General features: G+C 44.3%; 1 protein-coding gene across 1 annotated transcript in view; it reads right to left on the bottom strand.

Moving 5' to 3' along the window:
- Positions 1–16,280, bottom strand: part of ALDH1A3 (aldehyde dehydrogenase 1 family member A3) — a 35,037-nt gene that overhangs the window by 14,536 nt on the left and 4,221 nt on the right. Inside the window, exons 3-7 of the mRNA XM_051796555.1 lie at positions 10,984–11,124; positions 8,688–8,817; positions 6,986–7,047; positions 3,978–4,106; positions 1,574–1,687 (exon numbers count right to left, since the gene is read on the bottom strand). Of these exons, the coding sequence (XP_051652515.1) occupies positions 1,574–1,687; positions 3,978–4,106; positions 6,986–7,047; positions 8,688–8,817; positions 10,984–11,124 (576 nt within the window). The remainder of the gene's footprint in view (positions 1–1,573; positions 1,688–3,977; positions 4,107–6,985; positions 7,048–8,687; positions 8,818–10,983; positions 11,125–16,280) is intronic.

Genomic DNA, 16,280 nt, shown 5'->3' with positions numbered 1-16,280 from the left:
CTGCAGAGATGCAGCTGAACTCACAGATGGGTGGAGGGGGAAGAGAACACTTCTAAATTACACATGCATTAGCAAAGAATCTGTCTCCCTCGGTGTTTCCTGCACACCCATGGATTAGGAGACAAGCACAGTGTCCACAGGAGTTTTTTTGCCTACAGGCTCCAGCAGCTGAGATTTTCCTTCTGCCACTAATCCACTGGATACTTCTTTTTCATTAAAAACCCAAACAGATCCATGTGGGCTGGATGAGTCTATAAGCTCCATTGTTTTCACACAGCCAGAGTCTCATCTGGGCTAAAAGTTTCTGATCTAGGATTTGGAGAGAAGCATAACACTGAGTAAACTCTGAGATTAGACCAACTATCAAGAGAGTAAAAGCTTATTGTTAACTTTTACTTTATTGCATTTGTGTTTGTTGCCATGATCCCAGTAGAGAAACAGAGGCTTAACACACCTTTTCCTATGGGATATGCACAGCAGTTTGGATGTACACAAAGCCACTAGATGGTAGTGTTGGTAAATGCAGCAGCTTTTGAGTGTTTAGAGTTACCTTTACCGGCCAAGAACACCTTTCAAGGTAATTTGTCATCATTATACATTCAGATTACACTCTGCAGTTATGAGGACAGACATAAGAATGGATGAACTCAGCAAATGCTCAACAAGAACAATGTTCCTCAAAGAAATAAAGAAGAGACTATATTTGCCTCAACTGCCTCCACTGGTGTCAGCATTTCCATTCTTTGGACACTGCCTCTCTTCAGGGGGTGTGGATATGCAAGAAACATTTAAAGCAGTCAGTGGAAAAACATTCACATTTCTAAGCAATCTTTTGTTTGAGAATTTTCAGCAGTGATTACTGGAGGCAATTTTTTTTGCATGTCTCAGCTGTGCTCAATTCCATGGACTTGGCCAGGCCATGTGCACTTTCCCCCATGTAGGTACAGAAGAGGATGGCTGTAGGGGACTAAGAGTGCAGAGGTCTCACTTCCACCCCTCTAATAAACAAGTCAGATGCACCTATTTACAGGAAAAAACTGAATAGAAGGTGCTTTACTGTGCAGGTCTCAGAAGAGGCTGAAATGTTAATCCCCTCCACGTCAGCAGAGGAAGCCTTGGGCACGGGGCCATGTTTTTGTTTAAGTCCTAAGTTCCTCAGAGGTAACTAAAGCCAAGGAAGAATTGTTCAGGGCTCTGACTGACATGTTTTCCAGTTGCAGGGCAGGACTGGCAGGAAAACTTGCCCAGAAGCTCCATCAGGTCAATGACATGGTGTTAAGTCACTGCCAGCCTGCCCTGTACACTGTCTTGTATCAGAGCACCTATTCAGTTCTGACAAAAATATGGTGGTTTGGCAAAACTCAGCTTACAGAGATGTGGGATCAGCACAAGGACCTGAATTAGACAAATACCAAACACTTCTGAGAAGTCCTGTCCCACAGAATGTGATGGAAAAAGGTGTTGGCTATACAGAAATCACCAACATTTCATTGGTCCAGTCCTATGGGAATGACAGTTTAGAAGAGAATGCAAAGAGGGACAGCAGGTGTCCTATGAGAAATCCATCACCTACCTTGGTTGATCCAGTAAAAGCAATTTTATCAATATTGTCATGGGTAGAAATTGCAGCTCCAGCTGTGGGGCCATAGCCTGGCACAATGTTCACCACACCAGGAGGGAAACCCACCTGAAACAGAGGTTAAATACAGATCTGTAGAGATTTTGAGAGCACAGTTCGTTTCTCAGGGAGCTTGAATTAGTTGTACTGTACTCCTTGGAGCTCTTACCAGATACATCCCTGTTTTCCAGACTTTCCAGTAACATGGCTGGGTGCTACCAGCTGGAGTAGACGTGGGTGAAACTCACAGCCATGCTTAGGAAATGCCAAGTTTCAGTAAGAATTCTTGGAGAAATCCCAGTTTCAAGTCTAAAGAGAGTGAGTCTTTTGGCCAAACTTGGCCCCCAGCTACTGCAGTGCAGCTGGAGCCAAGGGGTAACTGAATGAAAGTTTGCTTTGAACAAAGGTTGATGTTTGTGGTTCTTCAGGGGCCAGAGGGATTAAGAAGTCAGTAAAACCTCACTAGATGATGGGGCTAATAAAACAGGAATACAAAAGCAGATGGTAACAGACTTATGCAAGTTTCCACCACATTTACAACCTAGATTAGCCAACTAGTAATTTTGCCAAAAGAGACAAATAGCAAAACTTTAGGTGAAATTCTAGTGCAAGGAGAACTGAGAGATTTACTGGAGTTTCAAGGATTATGCTCTTCTAGGTTAGTCCTTCCCTACTACTGATAGCACAAGGTTGTTTTTCCTGCAATTTCCAATGATGGAATTGCAGAATGTAACACATTTGCTTTGTTTCTTATGACTTTTTAGTATAAAAATCTCAATAAATGCAGTTTCTCCTTTTAAATAAAAAAGGAAGCAATTGCTCATGTACTATCTTGCAAAAAGTTATCCTCATAAGACCTTTTTTCCCCAGTTTTCCCTTCATAAATTGAAAGGGCAGTCTCATTTCTTCTCTAGATGTGACAATGACAAAAGTGCACTTAATAGAGTTTGTGTCTTGGCTAATGAGTTTTCAAGCAAACACTGCGTGTCAAACTGTGCAAGTAATGGTGTTTGGAGTAAGCAGCAAAGCCACAAGGAAGCAAAAAATTGGTTCAGGACATCCTGAGCCAAAAAGTTTTTTCTGTTTTTCAGCAAAAATGAAAGCCAAAATATTTTGGTTGGCCTGAAATTATTTCATTGAACCCAACACGTAGCTTTACTTGTGTGGTAACATCTTCTGCATCCTTTTAAAGATGAAAACCAAAAAAGTTTAACTTATTCTTCTGAAAAACTGCAAAGAATTTAGCTAATTTTGGGTGGAGAAAGGAGCATCTCCAAATAAAATTATTCTGCTCTAATTACACTTCTGCCTTGAAGATCAACTGTGAGAAACAGCGAGCTTAGAATTCCAGCTCAAAACATTAATTTTACCAGAACTGAATGGGTTTTTTTGGGGGGGAAGATGCTATGCCTGTGTTTGGGGAGCTGCATGTCAGAGTGAAAAAAGCAGTGGTGTGGCAGGGCTCACTAAAAGCCATGACAACTGCACTCACCTTGTGTGATCTTATTAAGTCAAGCAATTGTAGGAAATATTTCACTGGTATTATTTTTCCCCACTTCCTTTCCTGATGGAGAAGCCCTAAGTGTCAATTATCAACATATCCTTCTGTTTTCTCCCAGGCTAAGCCAAGAACAGACAAAATCATCAGCATCATTTGACTGAGCCTAACAAACAGACTTCCAGCTGAGAGGAAAAAGCATACCCACAACTCCTTTGGTTTCCCTCAGTGAGTCACATCTGTAGCCATAGGAAGCTGATGTTCTGACCAGTGCTGGAAGGTTCTGTGCACCTCCCACCCCCTCTGTATGATGAACAGGGCACAACAGATCATACCTGACAAGCCCTAAGGCAACATTTTTAAACCCCCAACCTACAATCTTCCCTTTATTTCAGTTGACTTTACAGGCCAGACATAGCTAAATTGTTCTATGAACCACAGAAATGACAAAGAATTGTTTCCCAGGACACTCTGTCTTGGTTGAATTATCCCACTTAAAAACAACAAACACAACACTGCTGTCTAATCACACTCTTTTTTGTCCCATTGTCTAATAAAACTGAGTTGTTGTTTTTCCCTCATTTGGGAGAAGGGAAGACAAGGCAGAGGAATAAAAGCACCATTTTTTCTCTCTGCAGTTTCCTGAGAAAGGAGAAAAATGTACAGGTTTTGTGATCTTTGCTCCCAGCCAGTCACTGTCAGTCACGAAGGTCTTTGTGAAGAAACACTGAATACAGAGTTTGTTCTCACTTTCCCTTGTGAGGCTTTAATATCTTTAAAATTTAAAACTCTGGACAGCCAATTCAAAAATTCTGCTTACAACCTTAAGAGAACCTCGACAGGGTGTTGAGATTTCCTCACCTCCTTGACCAGAGAGCCGATGTACAACGACGTGAGGGGAGTTTGTTCAGCTGGCTTGATAACCAGAGTGTTCCCACAGCACAGGGCTGGTGCCATCTTCCAAACCAGCATCAGCAAGGGGAAGTTCCACTGCAAGAACACAAGTCACGGGTCAGACCAGCCTGGCACAGTCACCTACTCACTTCCACACAGTGTTTTCCCCACCTTCTCACAGCTCAGGGAGAAAAAGAACTGGGAGGAAAGCCATGAAGAGAAGTATCTGCTTACAATACTGTGTTTGCCTGGACTACAGAGCATAACTTCCTTGATTTCCCCCTGAGATCCCTAATATTGCTGGCAGTCCTCACGCTAATCCTGTAAGTTGGACAAATTTCTGTATGATGTGACCTCATTCTTTACGGGAGTTTGATCACACTTCGTGTAGGATTTTGGCTGTTCACAGAAACTGTGTTGGAGGCAGTTTCCTGATGTATCACTTTTGCACAGCATCCGTATGTGGGGAATCGCAGGGTGCAACTACTCATTGAAAAAAACCTCATTTTTGTCTGTTAGGCATTGGCTGAGTAGTCAGGAGTTACACAATACCATTCAGTTCCAGGTTTATAACTAGGAATCTGCAGTGGGTTGTTCAGTCATGGAAATCTAGGGGAGTTCTTATCCTCCCTTCAAATTGTAAATTGTTCCTTTCCAATTAGTTTTCTAATTTAGAATTAGGAACCAGTCCACATCAGTTTACTCTGTGCTAATCTCTTTCATGGTCATGTGTATTTGTAGATTTTGGAGCCTAAGCAAGAAGTGGAAAATGTAGCTCACAATGAATCTCAAAAAGGTCATTTGGCAGTAGAAAGGATTTCTTCATTAAAAATAATTAATGCTGCTTCAGGGATGATGGAAGCAGGCCAACAGTAAGGGGACTTCTTGTCAAGACTCAAGCCAAGGGCTTTAACTATCAACAAAGAAGCCAAATATGTTAGGAATCCACAGATTCACACTTACAAAGAAATTAGCAGTGTAACTTTTAAGCAATGAGTTCCGTTCTAACCCAGCAGCCTGAGACAAAGCAGAATTTAGTCTCAAGTGCTATTCTTTAACATGTTTCACTCTTTTTCCCAGGTCTGTTCCATTTCAGTGATCCTCTCCAATGGCCACATCCCATAATTTGCCCATTTGTCTTTTTCTCCTAAGCCTTCTTAGAGGCCTGACTTTGCATCTTGAGCCATTCACACCCACACTGCTTTTCTACACTTTCAGAGCATGACATAGCTCCATTAGGAGTTTTCTGCTGCAGAGTGACTGGTGAAAATAACAGTAAAGGACTCCAGGGCTGCCTCATGATATCACCTTGGGATAAAAATCAGCCATATGCTGCACTTTCTTAGAACCTCCCTTGCTAAGAACACTGGTTTAAATATAGTCAAGCCACAGGAAAAAGGGAGGACTGTTAATTGGTCTAGGGAGACATATACAGAACAGTGACAGAATCTTTTTCAGTCAAGTAGGAAGATAGAAACCCACGGACTGTTGGTGTTACTGAGATCGAATTGGGAAAAAAAAACTGGAGAAGATTTGTTCTGAGTAAACTGAAGACAGATGTGGTTTTGTTGACCCCAATCATCCTTTTTACAAACACAGTGTTGAACTTGAGTCAAATTTGGTTCTGTATTTTCTATTGTATTTATTGCTGATCTAGGGTCAACCTGAGATCTTACAAGTCCCACTGTGTTCCCGTACAGTGGCCTTCCAAAGCATCCTACATCATGTAGGTTTTTCAAAGGATAGTTTCCAAAGCACTGTTGAGTGCCAAAGGTGGACAAGTGTGACCTTTTAATTGATGATTGGTGTGAGGAACCTGAGGTTTTGATCTTAAGTCATAAATTCTGCTCACAAGCAGTCACATTTGTTGCTCAGCCAGGAAAGCTGTGCAAAAGTTACCAAGACAAATGTCTGATAAATCCTACTGACCATCTCCCACTCTGCCTCACCCTCACATTGCCAAATAGACCATGTCCTCTTATCACTGGCAATTTAGATTCAATCCTGCTGAAAGAAAAAGCAGAATTTTCCCAGACATCTTTGGGAAGTAGTCTAGACCTGGTATTCCCAGGGTCCACATGCATTCAACACCCTACATGCATTTCTTTCAGTCTCTCCTTATCCCAAAGGTCAAAATCCTCTGTGGACTCTTATTGATCCAAGTATATAATCATAGAATACCCTGAGTGGGAAGGGACCCATTAGGATCACCAAACTCCAACTCCTGGCCCCGTATAGGACAGCCCCAAGAATCCCACCATGGGCCTGAGACCATTGTCCAAAGGTTTCCTGAACTCTGGCAGGCTTGGTGCTGTATCCAAACAGAGAATCTTGACACAACACCATTTACCTCATGACTTACAGGATACCACATTCAAAGCATTTTACAACCAGACAGGAACAAACTATGTCTTCCATGTAGCTGTAAAGTCTTCCTGGCTGTCTGTTTAAAGAGAGCAAGCAACACATGGTAACACTGGAGGTATTCCAAGAACTAGCCACACTGTCCCCTCAGCAAAGAACGAGACCTCAAGGAAAAGAAAACTCTATTCAGTGAGATGTAATCCCAGAAAGCTCAGAGAACAGCCAGGCTTTATTAATAATGGATATGATTTAAAACTCAAAACTATGCATCAGCACGAGGCAGCAAAGAGCCAGCAGACGTAATGACGAGATGGGTGTCCCAGCAGTGTGAGAGTCAGAGAGCTCTGACTGGTCTCTGGTGACTGGTGTCAGCCTCAGAGAGGAACAGAGCGTCTGATTAGGAGACCCACCCTTCCATTGCAGGGGATTTCTGCTGCCAAGAGCAATTGGCATGGGGGTAAAACAAGAAACTACATCAGGCCACTGAGATGGGAGTTCCCTGCAGAACAGCTGGGCTTAACCAGGGAGCAGGAGGCTGCAGTGTAGGATGGGAGTGCACATGGACTTTCCCAGTTCTGTGGGAGATGCAGGGCAGCATCACTGGTACTTACTGGGGTTATGGCTCCACAGACACCCATCGGCTCGTGCCGGGTGAAACACACAAAGTTTTCATCTGCAAGACAGAGGATAAAAAGACAACAAAACAGTCAAAATCCTCACCTGCACAGAAAATGTGTAAGACAACTGCACCTAAAAGGCTGGGGACAGAACTAAACCTGTGTTAGACAAAGAACCCCATATCTGTTCCTCTTAACTCGTGCCTCTGGGACATCCCAGATGGATGGAGATGTCTCTGGGTAAAGGTCTTGTGTCAGCTCCAAAGCCAAACACTGCTCATGGTTACAGTGGAGCCTTTCAAAACCAGGGATTCAATTCCTTCTGATAAATCCCTGCATTGAGGTTGAGCTCTTCACCACACTGAAGAGCAAGCACAAATTTCATTCATGTTGTGTCTCACTGAAGGAAGCAAAGAAGTTGTCTCCCTGAGGGGGAGTGTTTTTAAACCCATTTTGTACAGGAATCATGTTCAGTGTAACAGGAATTGCACTTCTGGTAAGAACTCTGGGATTAAAGTAACACCATTCATCTTAAAATACTGCTGTTACTCTTTCAAAAAGAAAGCAGGAAGGACATTTGCCTTTCAAATTCATTCTTGCTGAACACCCAGTTTTATTGGGAAGATCTGAGAGAGAACATGAACACTTCTAATGAGAGTTTTTGGAAGTGATCTCAAATCAGGACAAACAAGCAGTGTCCAGGCAAGCAAAGCTTTACACTACTTTGAATAAGGGTGACATCTCTATTTATAAGGCTGACATGACTCCCTTTGCTGCCTGCAGAGACTGAACCAGTCAGCCCTTCAGAGTCCTTCTCCTGGTGAATAATTTTTGTCTGCAGTGCCTGTCATTTTTACAGCCTCAGTGATCACCTGCACACAGGGACAAAAAAAGGCTGAATTTGAAAATACACCACTTTGCCCATTGTGCCACATGGATATTCATTGTCTTGATTTGTTCTCCCCAAAACCATACTTCAACTTATATAGCTGAACCAAAGCCTTCTTTCTGTGTGACTGCGCTGACTCTGCAGCCTAGGAAACGTTTTGAAAACCTCTTTTAAGTGTCAGAAAACTTGACAAGGTCCCCCAAAGAGCTCAGTGCTTTGACTCCTGAGAGGAGTCAACAACTCAGACCTCCTCTTCAATAAAAGTTAAGAAAAAGCACCACATGATCTCTCTGAACATCTGAGCCAGCAATACCATGGATGCAGGAATGTCAGTGAGGTGGGAGACACTGGTGGATTCCACATCAACCCTCTGCCACATCCCTGTGGCACCTGCAATGGCACAAGCTCTGCTGCCTTCATACAATTCTCCCCAGAAAACTCTGTCCTTACACTCTCTGGTATCTTAATTTATTTCAGTGGTCCCTACAAATAATTTCCCCTATAACATGTGGGGTGTTTTCCTTAAGAATTAATCTGGATTCAAAACCAAAAAAGTTTCTCTGTCAAAAAAGCAGCAGAAGAGCTCATCCATTATTTTTCTGAGATCCATACAGGCCTTGACATAGTTCTTCCATTAGTTTAAATATTGAAACACCTCTGCTTAAAATGCATCCTGGGATAGCAAGGAAGAGCAGGTTATTTTTGCAGGTTTTCAGAAGCCAGCCTTTCCACGGATCTCCCTCCCACCCCCTAAAGCCCAATCCCATCCCAGCTCTAAAACTGGGTCTGAAGGAACTCACAACTCACCCACTGGGATAGTTCTGCCCTGAATTTTATCAGCCCATCCAGCATAATACCGAAGTGTTTTTATACAGCCTTCCAGGTCAATGAAATAAGCCTGAAGAAAAGGTTTTCCTGTATCCATTGTTTCCAGAGTCTGAAAAAAACAAGTTAAAAAGACAAATTAATGGGTTTTTTCTTGGGAAAAAAAAAGCTTTTAGAGTAACTCTTTCTCAGCTTTATTTTGTCTTATTCTGAAGACACAGGGTGTTCTTCCCTCCTCTTATATTTAAGGAATGAGCTTGTAACACAAATTAGGCAGAAGGGAGACTAGACCAGATAACCCTGATCCATGCAGGAGTTGCTTTGTCCAGTGGCTGTGATGAAAGGTCACCTTCCAGAAGCCCCCAGAAGGTGAGTGTGGGTGGGATACAGGGGGTCTGGGGCACTGGTCAGAAACAAAGCCAGTCATGACTTCACCATAACTGACCCTCCAACGCAGATGTTCTGCATTCCAGATGGTGTCACTGAAATCAGTCAGACCCACTTGCCTTTTATGTGAAAAAAAAAAAAAAAAAAATCTATTTTTTCTACTTCATAACCCTAAACCCAACCTCTGAAAAGCCTCTTTTGTCCAGTGATAGAAAACACATTTTTTACAGAGTTCTGGTGAAGTAACCTCTGGGCTCAGATCTGTGCTGAGACCAAGGCAAGGCAGAAGTTGCTCCACTGAAGCTGCACCGGTGTTGAGCAGCCCTAAACAAAGTCCAGGCTCAGCCTGTGTCCTTTGCACTGTTCTGGACATTAGCTCAGGGAATGCTTTGTTCTCCACTCAGGTCATTAAATGGGATATTGGTACAAATGGCCAGCACATCCATAAAGGAAGTACTATCCCTTGGTAGATTGGAACATCTTTGTTTACACATGAAGTCATACCCTGTCATCTTCCACAGACATTAGGGTCCAAACAGCACTTGAACAGACATTCCCCTTGGAATGACTGGGATTGTTATCCACTGAATGTCTGCTAAAACAACTGATTTTTATAAGTCATTACTTAGCACACAGCCAAGGCAGCTAAGGGCTGGTGTTCTGCAGTGCAAACAGCAATGCCAAACAAGCCCTCCCAGACTAGAAGGACAGAGAAAGCTTGAAGTGAGTGCTCTGGTTATGGAAAAAGCAGGATCCTCTAAAGTCACATCAAAAAGTGAGCAAAAATGAACAGGGTTTATTCTCACACACATTTTTTTCCCCACTTTTATTTGCTGGCCAGAACTGCCTTTAGATCCAAATAGTTTGGTTTTGTCCTGCTGAAACTGAAAGCTGTCATGTGGTTGAGAGACACTGTGATGGGGAAAGAAACTCAGCTCAAAGCAGTCATGCAAGTACAGGCTCCTAAGCACATCCCACATGTGTAATTCCTACTGACCTCAGCAGGACCCTGGCTCAGGAACCTGCACCTCTGACAGCACAGAATGTCATAAATGCCATTCCCATGAAGCTAAAAGTGCAGCATTGAACTGGAGAGTGCTCAGATCCAAGAGCTTGGGTATGGAGGGACAGCAGCCCTAAGCTGAGGATCTGGGAGTGTGATTTGGAAAGATGTGCAATGCCCATGGAGTCTAAAGGTTCCTACCAACTGCAGTGTGTTTTAGCTCAGGTTCTCATCCCCTTGTTCTGCACCAGCAGGACTCCTCCAGGACAGGACCATGGAACCATTAGCAATAGTTTTTCAGTGCAGATGTCCAAGTTAACACAGCTTCACAGCTATAGACAGATTTTCCTGAGCCAATACATTCAGTAGGGAAAGGAACGGTTCCCACTTACACACATTTTAAACTTTGGATGATATTCAGCAAGAGAAAAATTCTCTTTCCAGCTCCCCATTTTAGGGGAAGAAATTTGCACAAGTGTTAAACTGGCCCTGCATTTTTGTAATAAAGACTGAGTCAGCTGTGGTGGTTTGGGGTTGTTTTGGTTCATTGGTTTTCTTTCATTGTTTTAGTATGTTTTTTTAAAAGATAAGAGCTGGACAGCTGTGAACATTAATGACTGTTAAGCTAAGAAAAAGTGTGTTTATTGCTTTGAAAATTTGAGTACTAATATCTGTAATCACTTCAATAACTAGCTAAAGTTTTGAAGAAGTCAACTATATAAAGTCAACTTGCAGAAAGAGGAAGAAAGTCATGATTCCTATATAGACTCTTCTGCCCCTCATAAAAAGGAGAAAAAGAAAAATATCAGGTATATGCGGATGCATCAGAGGGATGGAGCTGAATTATCAGCCAACTGTTGCTGGTCTCTCAGTGCTCCCAGTACTTACTGCCAGGATGACTCTGTCTCGCTCCAGAAGATCAGCCAGTTTGTGCAGGAGTCGTCCTCTGCTTGGGGCACCCATCTGTCTCCATGGAGAGCCCCTCTGGAATGCTGCCTTGGCTGCCTCCACTGCATTATCCACATCAGGCTGCAGCACCACATACACAAGAAAACCTCAGGTTACAAGGAAGGAGCTGGACAATGGCACAGAAACCCCACTCAGGCTGGTTCCTTATTGATGCTGTGATGGCTAAAACCAAGTTGTCCGACAAAACCACTCCCATTTTACTCCTGGATTTGAATCCAAGCCTGGAATATGTTTCAGGTTTGGCCTGGGCTGGTAAACAACCTTGAGGTCAAAGTACCAACAGGGTCTTGCAAGGGCAATTTAATGTAACTGATTTGTTTATAAAATAATCCAGAATCGTGTTCCTGCCAATAGAGGATGTGACACTGGGGGAGTTGGAGAAACAAGCATGACAGGCCACTGGCCCACATGAATCAGCCTCCTCTAAACAAGTGTGGGCAGGAAAGTCCCCCAGTGAGATCAAGGTTTTATCTAGGGGAACAATCACAGCTCAGATCCCACCACTCAGTCCCCCTGGAACTCATGCCAATGGCAGTTAACACACTAAAAAGCTCCCTTAGATCCTAAAACACTTACAGAACATCTCTACCAGATGGGAAAGGGTTTGCTCTTCAGTAACATGACAAAGGCATTTCACCTACACATACTTGGTTCCATTCTCCCTTCATCTCCCTACAGTTTTACCATCCTCTCAACCAAATCTAACTCTGTTTACCCAAGTGACTACTCAAGTGGGCAGCAAGTTCCCTCTCTTTTCACAGCACCACTTCCCCAAAGCTTCATGCATTTGGTCTGGCCACAATAGACCCTCAACTCCTCCCTTCATCTCACATACATTGATTAAAAAACCAAAGCCAAGGGCAACCTCACAATCCAATGGAATCAACAGGAACATTGCCACCAGCATCCACGAGGCCAAGGCTGTAGCCCAAGCACACATAAAGCTTTGGACAGGCTCCTGCTGTATGTAATGTCTGGCACAGCCTGTGCCTCACTTCAGCTGATGGAGAGCTTGCACCTCACTGCAATATATGGCTCAAAAGGGTGGGAAAGGAGCCTTGATTGTTCCTCACAGAACTTCACCAGTTGCTCTCACCTACGTCTAATGCCAGGTCTTGTCTGGACACAATTAGGAAATAAGCCTCTGCACTGATCCAGCAAGGTCTGGCCACTCTCCCCTCATGGGGAGATGTGTGGTGCTCAACCAAGAAAAAATGTTATAGGGAGACATGTTGCCACCTCAAAAAGTTCTTGGTCAAAACAGCAAGTCATCACCCAAGGCAATGGCACCTTAGATTAAAGTTGGCTCCTTTTCTTTACAAACACATTACACAGCTTTGAAATAACCTGATTTATACTGAAGAAATCCACCCTTTTGGAAGAACACTGCTGGGGAATTATTGGAGGAAACCTGTGCTGCTAAGGAACGGCTCTGGTCTAGCAAAGGATGCTGGTAAGGCAGAGTGGTGAGGAGCCACTGAGTGCAGACAGGCACATCCTGCCTGGAGCCCGTCACCTCCAGGCACAACAGGCCTTCAAAACTGCTCACTCCACTTGAGTTGATCTGGATTCAAACTGGCACATCATGAAATCTGGAAGGCACCACCAGCCACTGCACACTCAGGTACTCCCCATCCTGCCTGCTGGAATGAAGGCTCAAGCTGAAAGGCAGCAATATTTTACATGACAAAGCAGGCAAAGGAACATAAAAAGCCTGTCAGGTTTAAACAAGTCTTCCCTTAGCAGTAATTAATTAGTTCTGTACCAGCCTGGGAGCACTGACATGCAGGGAACTGGGTCTGCAGTGGCACAATGCCTTTGCTACTGAGGGTCTCAGAGAACAGGGGTGAGATGGCTGTGTGGGCAGAGGACTGCAGTGCATGCCCAGATCTTCCCCATCCTCGAAACATGAGAGCACAAGTCCTGCTGCAATTCCTGTAGATGGTTGTCTTCATTCTTGTCTCTTTTCTCAGACATGATGGGTACAAATAGCAGCTCAGGGACTGCAGTCACTGTCACACAAACAAACAGGCTTTCCCTAAACACCCTCAGGGTAGCACCACCAAGTGAGATCCTGAGAGCCTGCACAGCCTCAATAGGGCTGAGAGACCAGCAAAAACAAGGAAATTCTTCAGGAAGGCCAAAATGCCATTCTTAATCCATCCTGTTATGACTAGGCATTAGGGGAGTCTGAATGGCATGTTCATTGCAGGCATGTTGCAATAGGTAGGCACAAGGCGTGACAAAGGGACTCGTAACTGTCAAGGTGCCAGGAACACATTGTGGTGCACAAAACCACAGGAGGAGGAGATCCTGTGCATCCTGGTGCTCAGTCTGGATCTATAACACATTGAGTATTACACAAAAAGCTCCACTAAGAGAATATTAGGATTGCAAAGTCAAGCACTGCAACCCTGGAAGTGCCTGCAAACCTTCATATCCACCTTGGTGTTTGCATTATGATACAACCCCCAGTTACACAACCACATACCTTTCCCCCCTGGATAAAAATCACACTGTTCTTTGTTCTAAGCTACCTCCTCCACTTCCATTTTCCACCTCAAGTCTTGCTCATTGCTGCTCCCTTTTTCTCCCCTGCCCTTTTTTTCTCTCTCCTGTGTCTTCCTCACAGTGAAGATCCAGTGGCTCCGTGAGTGGGAAAAACACCTGCAAGAAAGCCTCACTCTGCTTCAGTCCCACAGTGCTTCATTGTGGTCACTAAGGAGAACAAGGGTGGAGCACAACCAGTGGAGACCATCTTTGTTCAATTCAACTACAACTCCTTCAAAAAGCCTCCACTGTGCACATCTTTGGAAAGGCACTTTTCTGACATGGGGCACGAGCATGTCACAGTTTGTCAATTAAAAGAGGTTCCCTGATCTGCTCCCCTGCAAACACATTGCATTGCTTAACTTCTGAACGTGAGTTCAAAACAGCCACAAAGAGCATCTCAACAGCCCCAAGTATCCAAAATCATTCTTGAGGGCATTGGAGTCTGCTGGACTCTTACCTCAGCCTACCACTACAGTCTGAGGGAGACAGGCTGACTGTGGACAAATCCCTCTCACAACCCTTCAAAGATCCATGTGTGGCAGTGAACTGTTTAGAAGTGACCATGGCAGACACTCCATAATGAGTCTGCTCGACAGTCACAGCTGTGGACCTGCTGCCCGTGCTCTGAGGCCACCAGCTGAGCTGGGCACTCTGAGGAAGGAGCACCTTTCCCCTGCCTTTGATGGATGTCAGCAAGCTGCTGGAAGGAAAAAGCCTGTCTCCAGTTGTTATTGGCAGCACCAACGACATTAAAATGGCACAAGTATTCCTGATTTTACATCAAGACAGAGTGGAAGTTCTGGGGCTTCACCACTCCCATGAGGCAGAAGTCTAATGAAGAAAGTTATTCCTTTTCTGTTATCAACCTGGCAAACAGTTGGACACTAAGACACTTTTTGGGAGGTAAAAAGCCTCCCAACATCCAGTGAAGACATCTGCCATTTTATTTCCAGGGCTTCTTTTTCCACACAGACTTTTCTTTATCCCTCAACTGTCCCATCAAGGACAATTCTGTAACTAAAGAACAAACAACAAAACTTTTCCTTCGAGGCTCATAAAGCATTGGCCAAGTTTCAACACCAGACTGAACTGTCATCACTGAGATATCGGCTGCCAAACTCCCACCCCTCACGTGCAGCCTAAACAAAACACTCTGCAAGGCCAGGGAGGGGCAGGTTTCTGTTGAGGGCTTGGAAAGTGGAGTTCTGCTCCCAGCCTGTTGTGAAGGCAGAGCCAAACCTGGCACAGCACAGCTGAAGCCAGAGCCAGTACCAGGAACTGACATCCCTGGGGTGGCACTGAGCAGCACAACAAGTGTGGTGGCACTTACGGACACTGGCAAACACCACCAAATACAACTCACCACTTCCTGAAGAGAGCCCAGCAGACTGGAGTTACATCCGGGGGGAAGTCCAACCAGGGCAAATGAAGCCTCAGAGGACTTAGCTTGACCACATCCCACTGTCCTATGGCAAGTGTCACCAGAAGCCAAACAGCTATTTGGGGATTGTTCTCACCCACAATTGTTTTCTAAGTAATCCAGATCCAGGTCTAACCCGACTCAGTTCCTTGGAAAAACCTACTTACAGCAAACAATTATTGTTTTATTTTTTTAAAAGTATGATATAAAGGGGTGGAAGAGGCTTTCAGTAACTAAACCAGAGTTACCCTACATTCTTTCCTGCAATTTCCATGCACAAAGGAGTCAGCCTCCCATGCTGAGTATCCAGGGACAGGAATCCACTGATTGACCCCAAGGAAAGGTTTACAGTGATTCTCCTGCAAGCTAAAAGCCAAATCCAGGCAGGGACAAATCTCAAGGAGGTAAGCTGCAAAACTGGGCTTTTAGTTCTGCATAACAATTTTCTTTAAGTCAGTAAGAGGCAACATGAAACGCTCCTCTGTAGGTGCTTGAGGAGACACTTAGCTCAGGGAACAATAACAATGTCATGGTTTGTGCCTATCAAAATACAGTTGCATCAGAGCTTCAACTCCACTGTTTACATGCCACTGCAATTAAACACAGTTGTGTCCTACCCAGTCAGTATAAAGAAATTACACATAATGTTTGGTTCTGCCTGGATCTGTTAATTGCCCTATGGATACACAAATCCCCCATGGCAATGAATCCTGGAGGCTGCTTTAGTGCCATCCAAAAAAGCACAGCTACCTTACACAACACTGCATTGCATTCCCAAGCAAGTTTGCTCCCATCTCCAGAGGGTCAGGCTTTATACTCTACATAGTACAATACCAGAAAACACACTGCCCCTGCTCAGCTAGTCTCAGTCCTACTAGGAAAGGATCTCCAAGGCAGCTACCTTGCTGGAAACCAGGCATTGGGCCTCACAAGTGTTGGACAAGCTTAGGCACAAAGAAAAAGATCTCAGAAATGGCCACACTGCCCATAGCAATGAGCTGCCAAAGCCTTGGTACAGCACAGCAGTTGAGTCACCTTTCCATGACACCCTGTAAGAAGCCAGCTCTTGGGCCAGCCCTCTTCCATAGGTCAGACCAGTTGGCCCCTACGTTTTGGACAAAAAGTGTCACATTTGATTGTTCCTCACCTCAAACTGTCACAAATCCTCTTACAGCCCAGGCTGACTTACAGCAAACCAGGGCTAGCCAAAGACTGCTAGAGCTCTTGAGATACTGGTTTGGTT

The sequence above is a fragment of the Manacus candei genome, unplaced genomic scaffold, assembly GCF_025592945.1.
Source record: "Manacus candei isolate 608988 ecotype Guabito, Panama unplaced genomic scaffold, ASM2559294v1 h1tg000046l, whole genome shotgun sequence".
Classification (NCBI taxonomy): domain Eukaryota; kingdom Metazoa; phylum Chordata; class Aves; order Passeriformes; family Pipridae; genus Manacus; species Manacus candei.
Note: the sequence above shows the minus strand (reverse complement) of the source record. Positions and strands in the feature narration are given on the sequence as shown.